At 42.4% G+C, this 19569-nt stretch overlaps 1 protein-coding gene across 11 annotated transcripts in view; it reads left to right on the top strand.

Moving 5' to 3' along the window:
- LOC147018718 (uncharacterized) overlaps nucleotides 1-19569 on the top strand; it is a 286880-nt gene that overhangs the window by 133308 nt on the left and 134003 nt on the right. For 7 of the 11 annotated variants that reach the window (XM_085898717.1, XM_085898707.1, XM_085898712.1 and 4 more), the window contains one exon: nucleotides 4913-4993. The exons of the other annotated variants lie outside the window; for them this stretch is intronic. In XM_085898717.1, coding sequence (XP_085754843.1) covers nucleotides 4913-4993 — 81 coding nt within the window. The remainder of the gene's footprint in view (nucleotides 1-4912; nucleotides 4994-19569) is intronic. 11 annotated transcript variants of the gene reach the window in all.

Raw genomic sequence — 19569 nt, 5'->3', positions numbered from 1 at the left:
GACCCTCCATCTTGGAATATCCAAGAAGCTGGTCAGCTGCACTGGTTTCAGTGAAACAGATGGTGTACTGTTGTGCTTTCATCTATAGTCAGGCATTCCTGCCAGTTAAAAGTGACCAAAATCATTACGTGTCACAAGTAAGGGAACTTTATTTTATATTAAATAAGATTTTGAAATGTTTAACGATGTTATTATTAATATTTTATTATTGTTTGGCTCATGGCGGTGAAGTTTCAACTCTTTTGTATTTGCCTGATCAGAGTTGCCGATTCTGTTTATGTTTATACTGATGTATTTAATATATCATTTCATGTATATTGTTATAATCACCAGTAAAGTGATTCACAGTGATATCGAGCCATTGTGTGTTTGTGTGTGTTTTGTTTTGAGGCTTTGTCTGCAAGGAACATTGTTATGGACTCTGTAAGGAACATACTGTCATGGCCAAAAATATTGGTACCCTTGCACTTTTTTCAAATAATGCACCATTTCTTCCTGAAAATTGTTGAAATTAAATATTTTGGTATCCACATTATGTACATCTTTGGTTTGCAGTGGAACAAAACAGAGAAAGCTGAAAAAATTACGAAATCGTAGCTTATTCCACACACAAATCCTAAAATGCCCCAGATAATATTATTGGCATCTTTTAGAAGTTGTTAGAAATAATTATATTTCAAGGAGGTGATTCTCCTTTACTTTGGAATTGAACTCACCTGTGGTGAGTTGCAGGTGCCTGCAATATAAAAATCACTCATTCAACCAGTTTGATAGAGAAAAGGAGTCATTCTGCTGTTTTGTGTCACGATGTGTACCGCAATGAGCATGGAGAAAAGAATGAAAACCAGAGAATTGCCTGAGGAGGTCAGACAAAAGATTGTAGCCAAGCATGGACAATCTCAAGGCGACAAGTCCCATCTCCAGAGACCTTGATGTTCCTGTGTCCGTCGTATACTAACAATGTTATCAGGAAGTTTAAGGCCCATGGTACTGTAGCCATCCTCCCTGGACATGGCTGCAAGAGGAAACTTGATCGAAGATTGCAGTGAAGGATTGTTCGAATGGTGGATAAAGCACCTCAATCAACTACCAAACATATTCAAGCTGACCTTCAGTCACAAGGTATGACAGTTTCAACTCGCACCATCTGTCACCAACTCAATGAAAGAGGGTTCTATGGTAGGAGACCCAGAAGGACCTTACTGCCGAGAGAGAGACAAAAGAAAGCCCGACTTGAGTTTGCCAAAACACACCTGAACAGGCCAATTAATCCTTCTGGGAGAATGTCCTGTGGACAGATGAGACCGAATTTGAGCTTTTTGGTAAAGTACATCATCTCTATGTTTACAGAAAACAAAATGAAGCTTTAAAAGAAAAGAACACCTTCTCTACAGTCAAGCATGGAGGAGGTTCAATGATGTTTTGGGGTTGCTGTGCTGCCTCTGGCACTGGGTGTCTTGAATGTGTGCATGGCATCATGAAATCAGGAGATCACCAAGATATTTTGGAATGCAATGTTCCAACTCGGTGTCAGAAAGCTAGGTCTCTGTCGAAGGTCAAGGGTCTTTCAGCAGGACAATGACCCCAAACACTTAAAAAGCACCCAGGAATGGTTCAAGACAAAACGCTGTTCTGAAGTGGTCAGCAATGAGTCCAGATCTAAATCCCATTGAACACCTGTGGGGAGATCTGAAAACTGTAGTTGGGAAAAGGCACCCTTCAAATCTGGGAGAACTGGAGCAGTTTGCACAAGAAGAGTGGGCCAAACTGCCAGTAGAGAGGTGTAGGAAGCTCATTTATGATGATAGGAAGTGCTTGACTGCAGTTATTTTGTCCAAAGGTTGTGCTACCAGTGTGACCACTCCTCATTTTCATAAATACCAATGTGAGCCAATGAAAAAAGCCAATAATTCACAAGGTTTCGGAAAAGCGATGATAATATAAAACCTACACGCCAAGAAAACCTATAGAAAACCAAGATGCCAAGGTGAACAACGAATAGCCAAGATCTTGTGAAAAAAGCCAAGGAGTGGTCACACTGTGTGCTACCAAATATTTAGTCTCGGGTGTCAATAATTTTGTCACTGCCATTTATTTTTATTTTCTGATTTAAAAGGATTTATTAAGTTCTGAATCAAAAACAAAGGTTCTGTAATTCTGAAATAAAGAATTGTGGAGACCAAATGCTTTTGTCAGTTTCAACTTATTTTTGAGAAAATAGTGAGTTATTTGAAAAAAGTGCAAGGGTGCCGATATTTTTTGCCACGACTATAGTTATGGATGAGGGAAGGGTATTCCAACATGGCGGCTGCTTATCCCCTGAAGCGCGTGCAACAGGTTTGCTCTAGTTATATATACAGCTCAGTGAGTGATACACGGTGATGTCTGTATATTATCTTACTGATCTGTATAAGTGTATTTTGCTTTCTTTATAAACTCTTTTATGAATACCCCCTAAAAACCCCAACAGAAACAATTTTTTTTTTAATGTTAAAACATAGAGGGTTGAAATCTCAAAAAAAAACAAAAAAAAAAAACAAGCAGTCATAGACTGGTACTTACGAAATCGTCAACTTGACCTCTGACCTTGTCTAATAAAAGCTGTCTCGAGAGAAGGTAGCGACGCAAACCAGAAATTTCTACGATGATTCTGTACCAAACCATCAACTTCTTCCGTTCTCGAGTTACCACGGATTAACGTAACGTAAAGGTCACACTCGACGCCCCCCCAACTCGAAAGGACACCGGGGCGAGCACGATGACTTCAGCGCGCACACGCAAAACCTTTACGTGACTCAACGACGCGTCTGCTCGAGCGCGCTGCACCACGTGACGAGCCGTGACGCGGCGGGTGAAATATTTTTATACAATCTTAAAACGTCTCCAAAACATCCGATTTTTACCAGAGTTTTGACAACCGAGTGTTAAGCGTCCTAAGCGATCGCAAAAACCGAAGACAAAATTAAAATGGAAGTTAAAACGAACTCGTAACGTCGACCGAAGCAAAAATACTCCATTTCTCCACAGGAATTTACGGAATTATTTAATATTATTTCATAACACTGAAATTTTTAAAACAGCCGTAACTCGACGAATTGACACACAAATTCCGCCGAACTTACCTCGATCTTCCAAACTCACGCTCCGTCAACAATACCTGTGGTAACTTTTCTCGAGTTATCATGTTTTGGATGTTTGACCTCACTGTGACCTTGACCTTTGACCGATTTTGACCAAAATCTAATCAGCGTGAGCCATTACCGTCCTGAATCACGTGGTGTAATTTGACATTGGTAGCTTCTTCCGTTCTCGAGTTATCGTGCCTACAAACACACACAAACACACACACACACACACACACACACACACACACACACACACACACACACACACACACACAAACACACAGAGGACGGAAGTCATCAATATACTTACGAAATCTTTAGATTTCGTAAGTAACAAGCAATTATAGACTGGTACTTACGAAATCGTCAACTTGACCTCTGACCTTGTCTAATAAAAGCTGTCTCGAGAGAAGGTAGCGACGCAAACCAGAAGTTTATACGATGATTCTGTACCAAACCATCAAAAATCGAATGTTTGACCTCACTGTGCCCTTGACCTTTGACCGATTTTGACCAAGGTCGAATGAGCACGAGCCAACACCCTCCTGAATCACGTGGTGTAATTTGACATTGATAGCTTCTTCCGTTCTCGAGTTATATCTTTTTTTTGGATGTTTGACCTCACTGTGACCTTGACCTTTGACCAATTTTGACCAAAATCTAATCAGCGCTAGCCACCACCCTCGTGAATCACGTGGTGTAATTTGACATTGGTTGCTTCTTCCGTTCTAGAGTTATCATTTTTTGGATGTTTGACCTCACTGTGACCTTGACCTTTGACCAATTTTGACCAAAATATAATCAGCGCTAGCCATCACTCTCCTGAATCACGTGGTGTAATTTGACATTGGTTGCTTCTTCCGTTCTCGAGTTATCATTTTTTGGATGTTTGACCTCACTGTGACCTTGACCTTTGACCAATTTTGACCAAAATATAATCAGCGCTCGCCATCACTCTCCTGAATCACGTGGTGTAATTTGACATTGGTTGCTTCTTCCGTTCTCGAGTTACAGTTCTCGAGTTGCCTACAAACAAACACACAAACACACAAACAGAGGACGGAAGTCATCAATATACTTACGAAATCTGAAGATTTCGTAAGTAATAAGGTAGGAATGACACCACATTATGATGCCACAACATGACATCACAATCCTCATGGATTACCATCACATCTTTTGACATTCATCTTTTGTTATGGTATTGTAATGGATGAAGAAAAAGAATAACAATGAAGAACAACACCACATTACGATGCCACAATGCAACACCACAATCCTCTTCTGGTTTAGCATCATGATATCTTTTGACATTTTACTTTTGTTTTGGGATTGTGTTGGAACAATGTCAAAAGATGTCATGATGCTAATCCATTTAAGAGGATTGTGGTGTTGTATTGTGGAATTGTAATGTGGTGTCATTCCTTCCTTATTTGGTTGTTTCTTTGAGATTTCATTCCTCTGTTTTTGCATTTCTTTTTTAAATGTTTTTTTTTTCTTGTTAAGTTAGTAATTGTTGTTGGTATGTATTATTTCGCATTATTTAGTTTATGTTCTTGAATGGTGATGATCAATGATTCATTTATTATCAAGTTTGTATTACTTAATCGCTTTTGTGGTACAATTGCACTCCAAATTAATCAATTTGAGTGGTCAGGAGAGTGGTATACACTCAACCTGCTCAGTGATCCGAGTTCGCATTTATAAAAGCTCTGCCCTCATGCTTTGAAAACTTCTGTGTGACAATATTTATCATATGAATAAGTGACACTTTGGTGTTGCCACAGGGTATCTTGTTCCTCATTTCCACCCACAAATCTCTGCTTGCGGGAAAACAATGCGAAACATACTCTTTACCATCTTCAATGGTGAGACGAGACTAACAGCTCGGTATATTTATTATTATTGGAGGTTTTCCAGTTCATTTCCATAGCACCATACCACCGACGCTGATGTGCCTCATGGCACTGATCAGGTCTATTTGGTATACGTACCCCCAGCTACAATGTTGTTTTGAGGGTTGTATTTGTGTGGTATAAAGTTTTCTGTGAGAGTATGATGTTTTGGAGACAAACTGTGAATATTGTGGAGGGTATGTGTGTTATTCATGCTCATCATTGGGAGTGGTGTGTAGTGAGTGGCACATATTGTTTATTTTTGTTTTTTCTTGTCCAACTATACACCATATACACACTTGCTGAGAGTGAGGCAATGTGAGGCAGGTTTTCCAACTTTTAAGATGTCTCCTAAACAAACATTCCTAAAAGTACAAGAGGGGCTTTTTTGTTGTATACATAGTCGAAGCTCGTGGAAGAGCTAGTACGAATACACTGAATGGAACAGGACGTAACAGGACAAAAGGAACATCAGAGAGGGAGGGGGGGCACCAACAGCAGGGCCGAAGGCCAAGACAGAGGGAGGCAGACAAACGATGGATGTGAGGAGGAATAGGGGGCAGGAGAGGATGCATGGAGGTGCACAAGATGGATACGGATCAGGGAGGGAGGGTGAACAAGGGTAGAAAAGATCATGATTTTGGATTGGGGACGATCTGAGATAGTGTTGAATAACTGCTTGAAAACTTGGAGGGAAGAATGAGATTGAAGAGTATGTGAAAGTTGGTTCCATAGGTGTGAAAAAAAGAGGAACAAATCAGTGGAAGTGAGCTGTGATCCTGGATTTAGGTAGTTTCACCAGAAGTGGGTGCACCGTGTTTCCCATGCAAAATATATATAATTTTTTTTCAAGGTGTGAAGAGAGGTACGTGGCTGTGGCCGGCCTGTCTGGAGGATGAGGCTTTGCATTATACCTGCCCCAACCTTCCCCATGCGGGCAATCCCAAGCAAATGGAGAGCTATTCGTTGAACTAGTGAGGAGAAAATCCATTGACTAAGCGTGCAGTTCTGTGAGCATTTTCCTTCTTTGCACAACTCCTATGGATGGCATCAGGAACCCCTGACACACACAAATGACCATTTGTGGAAAGCCATATGGTTGAGTGGAACCAAAAATTGTCCAACAATGATGGTAAACGAGAAAAAAAGTTAATTGTATGGAGTTAAAGGCTAGCCCATATTTATGTACAACTAAAATGCCCGCCAGTCTACCAGTCGGCCATCTTTGATCAGATCGCAAAATAAAGTGAGGGGCACGTGTATGCCATCATGCACTGTGCTTGTTCCACAATTGAACAAAATCTGACCATGCATGTCTGAGAAATGGTTGGGGACACATTTAAATAACAAAATGGCCACCAGTCGGTCATATTTGATCTCTTGAACAAAATATGACATGCATATGTAAGCCATCATTCATTATCTGTGTGCCAAGTTTGAACCAGATCGGTAAATGCATATCTGAGAAATGGTTGAGGACATGGTAGACACCGTTTTTTTTTTTACAACTAAAATGGCCACTAATCGGCCATATTGTATCTGATGTCGAAAAAGAATGATGTGCATATGTAAGCCATCATTCATTATCTGTTTGCTAAGTTTGAACAACATCCGTGAATGAATATCCGAGAAATGGTTGACGATGTGTTCAACATCAGGTTTTTTTTACAACTGAAATGGCTGCCAGTCTACCAGTCGGCCATCTTTGATGAGATCGCAAAATCAAGTTAGAGGCAAGTGTATGCCATTGTGTACTGCCCTTGTGCCAAGTTTGAACAAAACGGACCATGCTTATTTGAGAAATGGTTGGGGACACGTTTAATAACAAAATGGCAACCAGTCGGCCCTCTTGGATCTGATCTCGAATAAAAAATGATGTGATTATGTGAGCCATCATTTGATATCTGTGAACCATGTATGAACTAGATCGGTAAATGCCTGTCCGAGAAATGGTTGAGGATGTGTTCGACATCGGGGGGGTTTTTTACAACTAAAATGGCTGCCAGTCGGCCATCCTGGATCTGATGTCGAGAAAAAATGACTTGCGTATGTATCCAATCATGTGTTGTCGTTGTGCGAAGTACGAATAAAATCGGTCCATACATGTCCGAGATATGGTTGCGGACGCATGCATGCACACATACACGGACAAAAAAAATCGATACCAAATCCATAAGCCCCCATTTCTAAGTCTTGTAAGGGCTAATAATTACAAAACTAGAATGGCACTTTTCAATGTTGCGACATCGACAGATATGCCTCTGCCCACGTTATTATTGAAAGCTTTCACGTACAAAAAATAAAAGAAAGGCTGCCAAACAACGTGACCAATGACATCATTCCCCTCCCCCCCCTTCCCATACAATTTAGCCTGAGATGACCCACAAAAATGTTCATACTGATCAGTTAAAGCATTTGACTTATACAATTATAACGTCATAACAAAGCCATCGATGATGTCATCAAAAATCACACTTATTTCCCATGATGAGCACTGGACATGTGCCAAGTTTCAATTTTTTACAGGGTGCAGTTTCAGAGATACACAGGTCCAAAGTTTTTCCCTCTTTTCCAATATGGCTGCCACACCATGTGATCTATGATGTCATAATTATCATTAAAACATTCTACATGAGTAGTCACATCTATGGTGAAAATTTTGTGTCATTTTGATAAGCGGTTGCAGGGAAAACAGGGAAAAGTGATTACAGACGGACAGCCAACCCAAAAGCATAATTCATCCAGTGACTTCCTCAGCAGAGGCATAAAAAATAAACAATAAACTGATACAGCTCCGTCTATTGTTGAAACCAGTCTGCGCTGCCACACCAAGCAGTCAGAATCTATACGATAACGTGTGTGTGTGTGTGTGTGTGTGTGTGTGTGTGTGTGTGTGTGTGTGTGTGTGTGTGTGTGTGTGTGTGTGTGTGTGTGTGTGTGTGTGTGTGTGTGTGACCATTTTCTCAGAGATGGCTGAACGGATTTTCATTAAATTCAGATGTTATTACTGAGTGCCGGGGAGAATTTTAGGCACAAAAATTTTAGAAAAATTTGAAATAAAGTTTGATTTTTGGGGGGGGGGGCATCTAGAAACCATCTCTCTAGTGCCGAAGCCTTTTAGACCATGTGGAGGTACTCGCTATTACCTTCAGAAAATGATTTTCGTTGTGCAGATCACCAATCTGAATGAAATTTGGCATACTTAAAGAATTTTAGACGCTGAATCCAAATCCACTTGTTTCCACGTCGAGGATGTGACACAACTGGTCATTTTTTGGCAATTTATGATAAACCGAACATTAAAGCACAATTTTGACTCAGAAATGAAGAATCAAGGTTAGACTGATATGTATGTCAAAGAAAACTCTTGTGAGGTCTTAAAATGATACAATATGTTTATACAGAGTTATATATTATCAAAGAAAACCCTATTCACTGTTATTAAAGATGTTTATAATTAAAGGTCATAAACCGAAGCAGTTACATATTTTTACCGGCCGAAAATGTCTGGACCGACCAGACAGGCCTTCGAATTGACCAAGGCAACTTTTTGCTTAAAAGGCAGCCACACTGGCTATTAAAGGTAGTTACATTGACTATTAAAGACAGTTACAGCACCTATTAAAGACAGTTACATTTGCTATTACGGATTAAATCAAAGACAAAGAGACTGCGCGACTCAGCCTGATGAAAAGTAGAACCGCCACAAGAGGATTACTGTATTAGAACTCCAGTATTTTTTGCTCAGAAGCGGTTGCTGAACTGGGCTCTTGACTGCTGCTATTACAAAACTCAAGTCCACTATTACATACTAACCAACCTGAATACTACTGTGTAGTAGATCACCACCGCAAAAGCAGTGTGACACCCGCATTCACAGTTCCTCGTCAGAATCATCGTCAGTCATCATCCATAAGTTCCATTTCTGCATGGGTCTGTTCATTGTTGGCGCAGTTTTGACACCCACAGCACTCTGTGCAGGACAGTCCTTTTGACTGGCAAAGAACACTGGTTGGTCTCACATTTCATCTTCTTGCAATTAAATTTCGTCGCCTCTAACAGTTCCTTCGGCGCTGGTGGTTTGCTCAGCCAGTGAACAGTCAGTGCTCCGTTGCGTTCCACCCATCCGTGAAATGTAGGAGAAGGGGCTTCTATAAACCTCACAGTTGCGTGGCGGTGGATCGCAGACTGATAGTTCACTCTTTTGCAATGCAGCATCAGAGCATCGCTTGTAGGCAGCAACTTCTGTTCTCCCAGCGACTGGCTGCAGAACAGCTTGTAGCGAGCCTCATCCACACTCTTCATTGTCGGCTGATTGTACATGGCGCAGACGAATTGTTCCAGGTTGTGAATGATATTCTGATCTAGCGTGAATGCTCGACCAATGCTCTCAAAACAGGTGATGAGATGGGGACCCTTCATCATCAAGTCAAATGGCCTTGTTTTGCCCTTACCGTGGAATGCACTGGTGGTATCACTTCCCGTGAAATTGTGCAAACCTATCAACGCATCGCAGACAGAACTTTCCAAGGCATTACTCAGCTTCCTAATGTCAACGACGATAATGTCCTTGGGACTTCCTGTGACCAGATGGAAATTTCGTGCTCGAATCGACTTCGAGTGAGCCAACGCCAACACAAACACATCGGTGTCGAAACTCTCTATGCACACCGACTCTTCATTCTGTCCCGCATGAGCGGCATGTAGCAGGAGCTTCGTGTCAGCTTCCTCATGGTCACATTCAAGTTCAGGTACTGACGACACGACTCAGTCATGACACCATTCGACGCCTCGATTTTCTCACATTTGCCGGCATGACTGACGTACAACAGCATGTCGCCCAGTTTTGATGGAGAGATGTTTCTCGTCCACGATTCGACGATGAACTCCATCAACGCCTCCTTGTTGGCTCGGCTCAGGAGATAATTGGCCCACTGTTTTGGAAGAGCTTGATCACGTCCATAGATGGTTCGCACCTGAAGATCGCCCACCCTGCCTGCTCGTCTGGCGTGCTCCAGGCACTTGATGCTGATACTTGGGTAAGTATCAAACACCACGTCCAGTCTCGAAGATTGGTTATGTCGTGCTTTGGCCACTACGATGTTCAGCACCATCTCTTCCAGTTTGCCGAAAGTGTTCGGCAGTGAACCAGCCTTTATCGCCTGAATAACGGCCATTCCATCCACAATCGTTGCACCTTGGATAGGCCGAGCGTCAACACAGAAATCGGGCCACAGTTTCAGTACATGGTTGCGGAGTTTGGCTTTTTCCGTCTTAGCAATCGAACCATCACCAGATGCCAGCGGGAAAGATATGTTCACCAGTGGGTACGCGAGCAGATCGTGGAGTGTTACATTGCTTTTCTCTCCAATCAACAGCAGTCGTGTGAAAAGACGACGTTCATTCGCAATTTCAACCTTCGGCGTCTGCTGGTGGGGAGTCGCCGACTTGCCTTGCGCCTTCGAGAAAGTTGCCAATTTGGCCTTCGAAATCGGACTGAAGAACGGGACCTCACCCGAGAGAAGCCGATCACGCATGAATTGCACGACAGCATTCTCTCCCTTGACATACGCGTTCATCAAGTCCGCGGAAGTGGCTGGTGGTGCGATGACACCTGAACTAATATTGACGAGTTCAAGGTGAGCGCCGGAGAAAGGGTTAATCATTTGAAGTACTGTGTCCATCACTTGTACCACCACTGTTTCGTTCTTCTTCGAGCTCGACACATCCAAATCCTTTCTCGTTCGGGGCTCGTTGTGGATACCCGCCATGGACTCACATTTCCTTGCGATTTCCGCACGTGCTGGTTGGGACAGGATCCACTTCTTCACAGCTGTGCTTTTCTGAGTGTAACCAATGATGCCTCCACTGGTCTTGCTGGCCCTATTTAAAGTCTGCTCTTTCATCTGATCACACGCAACACTACTAAATCCATAACGAGTATGCCGTTGGGCAGTCCATTTGCCGTCCATGAACGCTTGATAGGTTTCTGGGTGGGAGTGCTCTAGCCCGGCCATTTCCAGCCAGTAAACGGGTAAGTACCTTGCATAGTTTAGGTGATCGTACGCAAAGTACCAGGGTATTGACGCTCTCGTGATCGCAAGGTATTTCGGCCAGTTCGAAGTACGAGTTGCCTGTATAAGCTCTAGTGCTAGCTCTACCATTTCCAAGTAGGGCCATATAATGTCCACACTTTTGTGTTTGTTCAGGTCATCCCTCACCATGAGTGCTCCTGAGTATAGAACATGTAAATTGAGGTCTGAGTCACCCTGCTTGTGGACCCTGGCTGGCTTCATCCTCTGTAGTTGACTGTTTCTGTTGTAGAGCTACTGTCTCCAAAGCAGCCTGAGCAATGGAACCAATATCAATGTCCTTCATGTACACCACTTCGCTCTCAGACATTTTTGGTGGACGATAGAAAATCATGTCTGGGTACCGTTCCTGCAGTCTTTTCTTCAGTCTTCTTGCCTGGTAGTTGGCCTTATCCTGACCTTCGCATACTCTGAGTAGGTCATTGAACATCTCACACAACTTCTTCATATGTATAGATTGCTTTCTATCAATGAGTCTTACCTGGATTACTTTATCACAGAAAATGTCAAATGTTGAGTCAGTTCACTTTCTGAGTTTGGAGTTTACTTTGGCTCTGGCTGTGGTATGTGTCATTCACATACTCGTAATAACATTTACGATGATAACAAACTTCCAGCGCCACACAGTCTTTATCCTTTATAGTTGTCATTATTCTCACATCACGTTCATCTCTCCTCTGCTCAGCAGTTTCCCTCAGCTTTCCTCCATCCTGTGTTTCTGCCAGGGACAACTGATCACGTTGAGATTTTCCTTTGACACGGATGAATTTGTCTTTTTTTCTGGCATATAATATGATACAAATTCTTGGCAGTACACCAGCTGATTTTCCAGCCACCCTTTCTACAGAGGTTCTGAGGGATTTTCTTCGTATTTTGTGGTATGAGTGCCCCTCTTCTTCTAGTCTGCCCACCACCTCACTGGCTCGAGCAGAAACTGCAGTAGCGCTGGCTTCTGATTTCCTTTTCCTGGCTTCAGCGCGTTTTATATGATCATTGTTACAAAACGACGCATAACAGAACCGGTGATGGCCGGCATCTGCAGGAGGATCAGTCATTGGCAGCAGATTCATTATTTGATCAACCAGCAAATGGCATTTGTTGATAGTTTCGCTATCTGTGGTGTCGCACCAAGCCTACGCACACTCGCATACCTTACGCCAGCTCTTATCTGTGAATTGCATCACTTTCTCATCATCCTCCCTGCCCAAGTGTATGAAACAATGCATATTTGGTTGTTGAAAGACCAAAAATCACTCGAAATCACACGACAACCATGGGCGCCGCCATCTTCATTTGTTGTTTCCTGGTCATTTCCTCCGCGATTACAAACACGCCACGCCCACTTCACGGCAGTAATTTCAAATGGTAATAACTGTGGGTGTGTCAACTTGTGCATATGGAAACAAGTATGAATTTCAATGGTGTGTTCTCATGAATGTACAGGGGGAATTTTGTTTAGATTGGTGATCTGCACAACAAAACTCAACAAGAACGGGCACTCGTAGAGCGCATACCTTCGCCGCAGCCACGAGTTACCTTTGTATGAAGTTGTCCACAACGCATCTCAATACAAATATGCATTTCGTGACCCCCATGACCTTTGACCCACAACCGCTACCTAGGGTGACAATAGTACTATACCTTGTGTCATTTCAGAAGATGGGGAATTGAACACTGAACAATTTGGAGTTAATTTGATGTAAATCGGAAACATATTAACCGTTTTTATCATGAAAAAACGATGTTGACCTTTTTGTGACCTTGACCTTTGATCCGATCGCTCCCAAAATCGAATGGATTTGTCCTTTCATGATGCCAAACAAATCCAAAACAATTAAAGCCTCTCTGTGTTTTGTTTTTTTGCGTTAAGTTGTCCACAACGCTTTCCGATATAAATGTGAATTTGTGTGACCCCCTTGACCTTTGACCCCCAACCGCTGCCTTGGGTGACAAAAGTACTATACCATGTGTCATATTAGAGGATGGGGAATTTAATTTTGAACATTTTGGAGTTAATTTGCTGTAAATCAAAACAAAATTGACAATTTAATCGCGAAAAAACGATTTTGACCTTTTTGTGACCTTGACCTTAACCTTTGATCCGATCGCTCCCAAAATCTAATCTATTTGTCCTCTCGTGATGCCAAGCACATCCACAAAATTTCATGACAATCTGCGAAGTGATTTTTGTGTAATGTTGTCCACAACGCTTCCCAATCAAAAACTCCATTTTGGTGACCCCCTTGACCTTTGACTTCCACAGACTAACTGGGGTTGCAAACACTATACCATACGCTATATCAGTGGATCGGGATTTGAATACTGAACATTTTGGACTTAATTTGATGTAAATCAGAACAAAATTGACACTTTAATCGCAAAAAAACGATTTTGACCTTTTTGTGACCTTGACCTTGACCTTTGATCCGATCGCTCCCAAAAGCTTCGCCTGGCGTCCTTGAGTAACTGCACATCATCTCTGAAAATTTCATGCAAATCGGTCCAACAGTTTTTGCGCAATGTTGTCCGCACACATATTTACCAATAAATAAATACACAGGGGTCAATACAATACCTTCGTCAAACGAAGTTTGCGAAGGTAACGAACCGACCCACCTCCACATGACCTATTTGTAGCTTTGTGAAAGGTAAAATTAAATGATCCCTGACTTCATTCCATAGTGGCTCAACAGGATTAGAACAGCACCGGGCAATGCCGTGTACTCCTGCTAGTATGCGATAAAATGAATGACTGCACTTTCTCTCATGATAAAGACAATCACCACATCACTTTGAGACAGAGTTTTGCACGAAAACAAATTGCTTGAAGAAGTGCTTTCCCTAAAATGGTACAAACTAAGTTCCAGATGACAATAAGATGTGTAAAAGTGATGAGCTTGAAGCATAGAGAAGCAGACTATCCTTTATTTTCCAAGCATATGCAGTGCATGAGGCATGAGGGAGAAGGAAACTCCTCTATCTTCCAATCGTTTTGCATGGAAAATGCATGGAAAAGAAAAATGTTTCAAGGACCTACTCAAAAAATATATTAAAAATGTATGAAAAGTGGAGACAATTTCACCGAACAAGATCACTCCGGTAGTTCCACTTAAGATCTCGAAGTTAGTATCAACAACAAGCCTACTGCATTGGCATCCTCCTATCAAAACACATTGAAGGAAATAACTGAGTAAGCCAGAGAGCAAACAGCTAAAGACCAGAGAGAAACTACAATGGGACTTGGTTGAGCGCATACCTCCACCAGACTAAACATTTTACATTTTGTATCAGACTGAAAGGCCTGATGTGCATCCAGACCTAAACCAAAACCTAATCGGCTTGTTATTGTCACCTACCCAACTCATCCACCAAGTTTGGTCATAACCCATCTGCAACATATCGTTTTAGACTCTGTCTCTCAGTGGTTCTTTTCTGTTCTTGCATATGGCAGCTATCATTTCTTGGAAGTGCGGCTGTGCCGCTGATGCTGTTCCCCTCCACCAGTATGCTGGTACTCATTTTGCTGACCTCGGAAGGATGACAGGATGAGTCAACCCCACCTGGTATTAATTCAGCAGCCAACGGGGCTCGAACTCGGATCCTAATATCTTAAGCCAGCCACTCTAACCATGAAGCCAACACCATGTTTTCTCTCAATGGTGAAGAATCACTTTTAAAAAAACATTAAATGGAATGGCACTTCGTAGAGCGCATACCTCTGCCAGGCTAAACAGTTTGCATTTTGTATCCCACTAATAGGCTGGATCTGCATCCGGGCCTTCATCTAAATCTAATCGGTGAAAAATCACTTTAAAAATAAAAATAAAAAATTCTCATATCCAGATCCAGATCTTCATTGAAATCGAATCAATTTGTTCTTGTCACACACCCAATCAGTCCACCAATTTTCATCTGAATCTGCCCATAACTCTTTGAGTTATCTTGCTCACAGACAGACAAGCAGGGGTATAATAACATAACCTCTGTCCACCTTTGATGGTGGAGGTAATGACCTATAAACAAACAGTTGAACGAAAGAAGAACTCGTCAAAAAAACAGAAAAATAGTTATTAATGTGGTGCAGAGAATGTGCACAAGAAGACACAGTACAAGCCCATGGGAGCAGCGATTTCTATTGCGGATGAAGAAAGAAAAATGAAAGAGCAAATGAAGAAATAAGAAGTGAATGGTTTAAAACAGAGAGAAAATTGCAACCAATGCCACAATGGATGGATTTGACTTGCACTTGGGATAAAAGTCCCATAATACAGATTATTCAATGAGGAGAACCTCTCAGCAGACCGTGGTGTAGCAGTGCAGCCAATAGAGGGACAGGCTACTGCGGCTCCTTTGTAGAGGTGACACTGGGCGGCTCGAGATGTGGAAGGTCATGCAGAGCCAACTTTGGTGCTGGCGAACAAAATAGAGGAGATTAGATCGAAACAACGCTGGGAAAGATCACGAGTGTGTTGAATAGGAAAAACACAAATGGCGGACAAATAACTTGGAAGGACAGCAGTGGCAACCAAGAGCACCCCCCTCCTCACCCCTTAAAAATAACTGAACACTAAGTTTTGCTGCAACATTGAACATTTAAGAGAGAGTAAAAGGCAAACAACACTCCAGAAAAAAAGGCTGGGCCTCCTTGACATAAATCAAATCCTCATGGATACAGTGACCTGAAAGGCAAAGATAATTCAGAAAGGAAATGGATTAAACAGAACAACTCAAGATGGGAAATCCAATCTCCACAACTAAAAAAGTAGAGAATCAAAACAAATTAAAGACAACTATAAGATTAAAGACAGACCGAAAATGTGTTAGCTGGAAATGGTGAAAGGGGAAAAAAAATCCCGATGAAGCAGACGGCACAAGGAAACATACCGTAACCACCTGTTTGAAAGTAACCTGAAATAATTCTGCAAAGATCTTGGAAAAAAAGATTCAAAATGTAACAATCCTACATAAAAGATATACTGTACAAGAGAAATCCGAGACAAGATTGTAAAAGGACCGAAAAGAATACAACGAAAGCTTGAAATTAAATAACAACACGAGAAGAAATGCCTCAGGTGATAGTTGATGAAGAAAAGGAAATAATCAGAAAACAACTAACAAAAATGCCATGCTTCAAAATCCCTGCTCCAGATGTAACACCAAATTTATGGTTAAAGCAACTGGATATGTTTTCCCACGATGAGGCCGAAGCTTCCTTCCTTGGTGGGTCACTGCCAAGCACCTTAGTGGAGCTCTGTGACATTGAGCGAAGTCGGTTGAGGCTGCACCATTTCTTCTTTTTTGTTGTTCTTTGCAGGAGCGAGACTCATTTAAGAGCAAGGTAGATCTGAAGTCAGGACACTGTCAAGGGAGCGAATGAACAGGATAAGAGGAAAGGGAGAATGGATGAAATGCTGAAACTAGCAAGTAAGGTGGTTGGGTTGGAAAAGTTTATAATTTGACTATGATAAGGGTTATAGAACTGAACTGGCAATGACAAGAGATGGTGGTGCACTGCTTGCTTGAAATCCTGGAGGAAAGGGTGAGACAGAACAGGCTCTGCAAAGTGGTTTCTATAGACGGGAGAAGCGAATAATAGAAGAATTGTGGAGTGCAGTCTGCCTGGATTTTGGAGGTTTATCTAGGAAGGGATTACTGGAAGAACTTATGCATCCTGGATTAGAGACTAGAAGCGAGACAGAGTAACTGGAAGTTACTGGAAGATAGACAGAGACAGAGACAGAACAAAAAAATTAAAATTGGAGAAGAGGCAGTTAAAACACACAGACCACTGACCTGCCTGTGATATGAAAGCAACATACTTTGAGCTTCTACTTCATCATGGGAGGCCGAAGCTTCCTTCCTTGGTAGGTCACTTCCACGAGGTTGAGTAAAGATGAGCCTGAGGTTCTGCAGAGGTTCATTGGGCTGCTAGGTTTTCCACTGATTCATCTCCCATGTGGACCTGCTTGAGTGGTCATTGGAATTTATGTATTGATGAGCTACTCTAGAAAAGGATTTCCAGCTCTTCAGCGATTGGAGGAAGAGGGGAGGGGTGAGAGATTTTGTTTTTTTCTTTTGGCTTTGGGTATAGTGGGTGAGCTGGTTGTTTGGTGGTTTAGAGGACAGCTTATCTGGTAGCAGCTGCATGTCTTGCATGATGGGGGTGGATACCAGCTCAAACTGGAAGGTGGTGTTTGGGATGGGGGGTTATAGGCAGCTGTTGATAACCCTCAGGGATGAGTTCAGGTGTACCTCAAGGTTGGGTTCAGGTGTATACATTATGTGGGGGGCATTAATACCCCATGCTGAGACACAGTACTCTGCTGGGGCCTGCATCAGAGCAAGGGTGGATATGTAGAGGGTTGTCAAGTCTGCACTCGATTTGCACACACAGTCTGCAGACCAGGTTTACTTTTGCATGTGTTTTCCCCACAACGTTTTCAGCATGTTGCTTAAATATCAGTGACTGATCGAGCTGTACTTTGAGGTAAGTGCTCACAGAATGGGAGAGAAATGTCATTCAATTTGATTTCAATATGTACCCTGGTAATGCTGTTCTGCAGGTGTAATGCATAGCAGATGGTCTTTTGGATAACGTTTCAAAGACACCACTAGCAATCGTCTTGACTGAGGGTGATTTTGACTTTGTTGAGAGTCTTGCTGATGTCGAATATAGCCAAGTCATCAGCGTAGGCAAATTTAGTGCCAACTGACTGTGGCAGATCCAAGGTGTACACATTGAATAGGGGTGGAAGGACTGTGTCCTGGGGCAATTCCTTCTTGGGGGTGCTAGTCTTTCTCATCCGTTCATTCATGAGGATGCAAAAGCATCTGTTAGAGATAATCTTCTGCATGAACTGAACTATTTGGCATTCTTCCAGGCGATTGTGCAGTTTGTGCAGAAGACCCCTTTGCCAGATAGTGTCGTATACTGAGGATAGGTCAACAAAAATTTTGCCACACTTGAGGTTGGCTTTGAAGGCTTCTTCGATAAATTCTGTCGCAGCAAGTACTTGATGTTTGATAAAGTGGTTTTGGATGATGCTTCCACATCTCCTAGATTTGTGTGTTATACTAATAGTGACAAACTCGATCTACATCTCCCTGTCTCACCCAACATGGACCAACTTTTAACCACCCACCCTAAACCTCTCTTCCTTATATGTGTTGATTTCCACTGTCAACATGCCAATTGGCTGTGTTGGTACCTCTCTCACCAGCCATGACACTGCAGAAAGGGACTTATGTAACTCCATTGCTTGACTCGATCTGCGAACTTTCCGACCCTGATATCTGCCATTGGCAAGTCCTCCCTTCTGGACTTGATCTTGACCAACTTTCCTGCTGATCTCTTTTGTTATTCCTCTGCTCAAAATGGTTCATCTAATCATATGCTTGAGAGTCAACATCTCTCTGGCTATTTTCAGAGAGCCTTGTCAGCACCGGCGAGTCTGGCAGTTCACTCAGGCTCCCTGGCGGGTACTTCAAGCCACCATCTCACTTCATGTCTGGTCTCCTATGTCTGCCGCCCCTGATATTAACTCTACGTGTAAATTATTCCACAGAAACCTTCTCTTTTTTTTATACACAAATTCATCCCATCTCATCTTCAGTTTTCATGACCGATCTACCGCCCGTGGTACACTGAATCGTGCAGTGAGGATGTTGTTTTGAAACAACTTGCCTTCTCTTCCTGGAAGGAAAATCTGACTGAAGGTAACTGAAGGTCTCAAGAGAGTGTGTGTCCACTCTCAAGAGAGCCAGAAATCAACATCGAGCCAACCGCAAGAACAAACTTTCAAACTTGTCTCTTTTCTCAAAAACTTGGTGGTGCCTTGTTAATTCTGTCTCTGGTGTAAGTTCACCCTCTATCCTTTCCTTCCATTCAAATGTCACCACAGCGACTGCTCCTGAGAACTCCTGACACCTCAATTCTGTGTTGCTTCAAAATCGTATGTCCCCAACCCCTCGTTTTCTCTATCTATCCTATTCAGTCACACACAACAGTTCCTAGATGCTGTGTATTTTTCACCTGAGAAGGTGGTCAAGTTTCTGGCAACCCTCAACTGTGATTCTGAACCTGGCTCGGACATCATAAGTGCATGTGTAGTAAAAACCTGCCCTGCTGCTCTTGCACATTCTCTTTCTGCTCTGTTCACTCCATCATTTGCCCTTGGTCATCTTCCATTTGCTGGGAAGTGAGTCAGCATCACTGTATTACATAAAAATGGTGCAAAAACAGATCCTCTTAACAACAGACTGGTCATCACAATCGACATCAAATCCTTCCTTTTCTCCAACGACCTGATATTCGACCATCAGTTCAGATTCAGACAATGTCATTACCCTGGACATGCAGTTTCTGCTCCCCTAACAACAGATGGAGGCTCTCCATGTCAAACATGAAATCAGGGTCGTCTTTTTAGTCATCGAATGCTCATTTGGAGAGCAAGGTGG

The sequence above is a fragment of the Eptatretus burgeri genome, chromosome 10, assembly GCF_056783735.1.
Source record: "Eptatretus burgeri isolate ZD-2024b chromosome 10, Ebu_testis_v1, whole genome shotgun sequence".
Taxonomy (NCBI): domain Eukaryota; kingdom Metazoa; phylum Chordata; class Myxini; order Myxiniformes; family Myxinidae; genus Eptatretus; species Eptatretus burgeri.
This window is presented reverse-complemented; position numbering and strand designations above follow the sequence as displayed.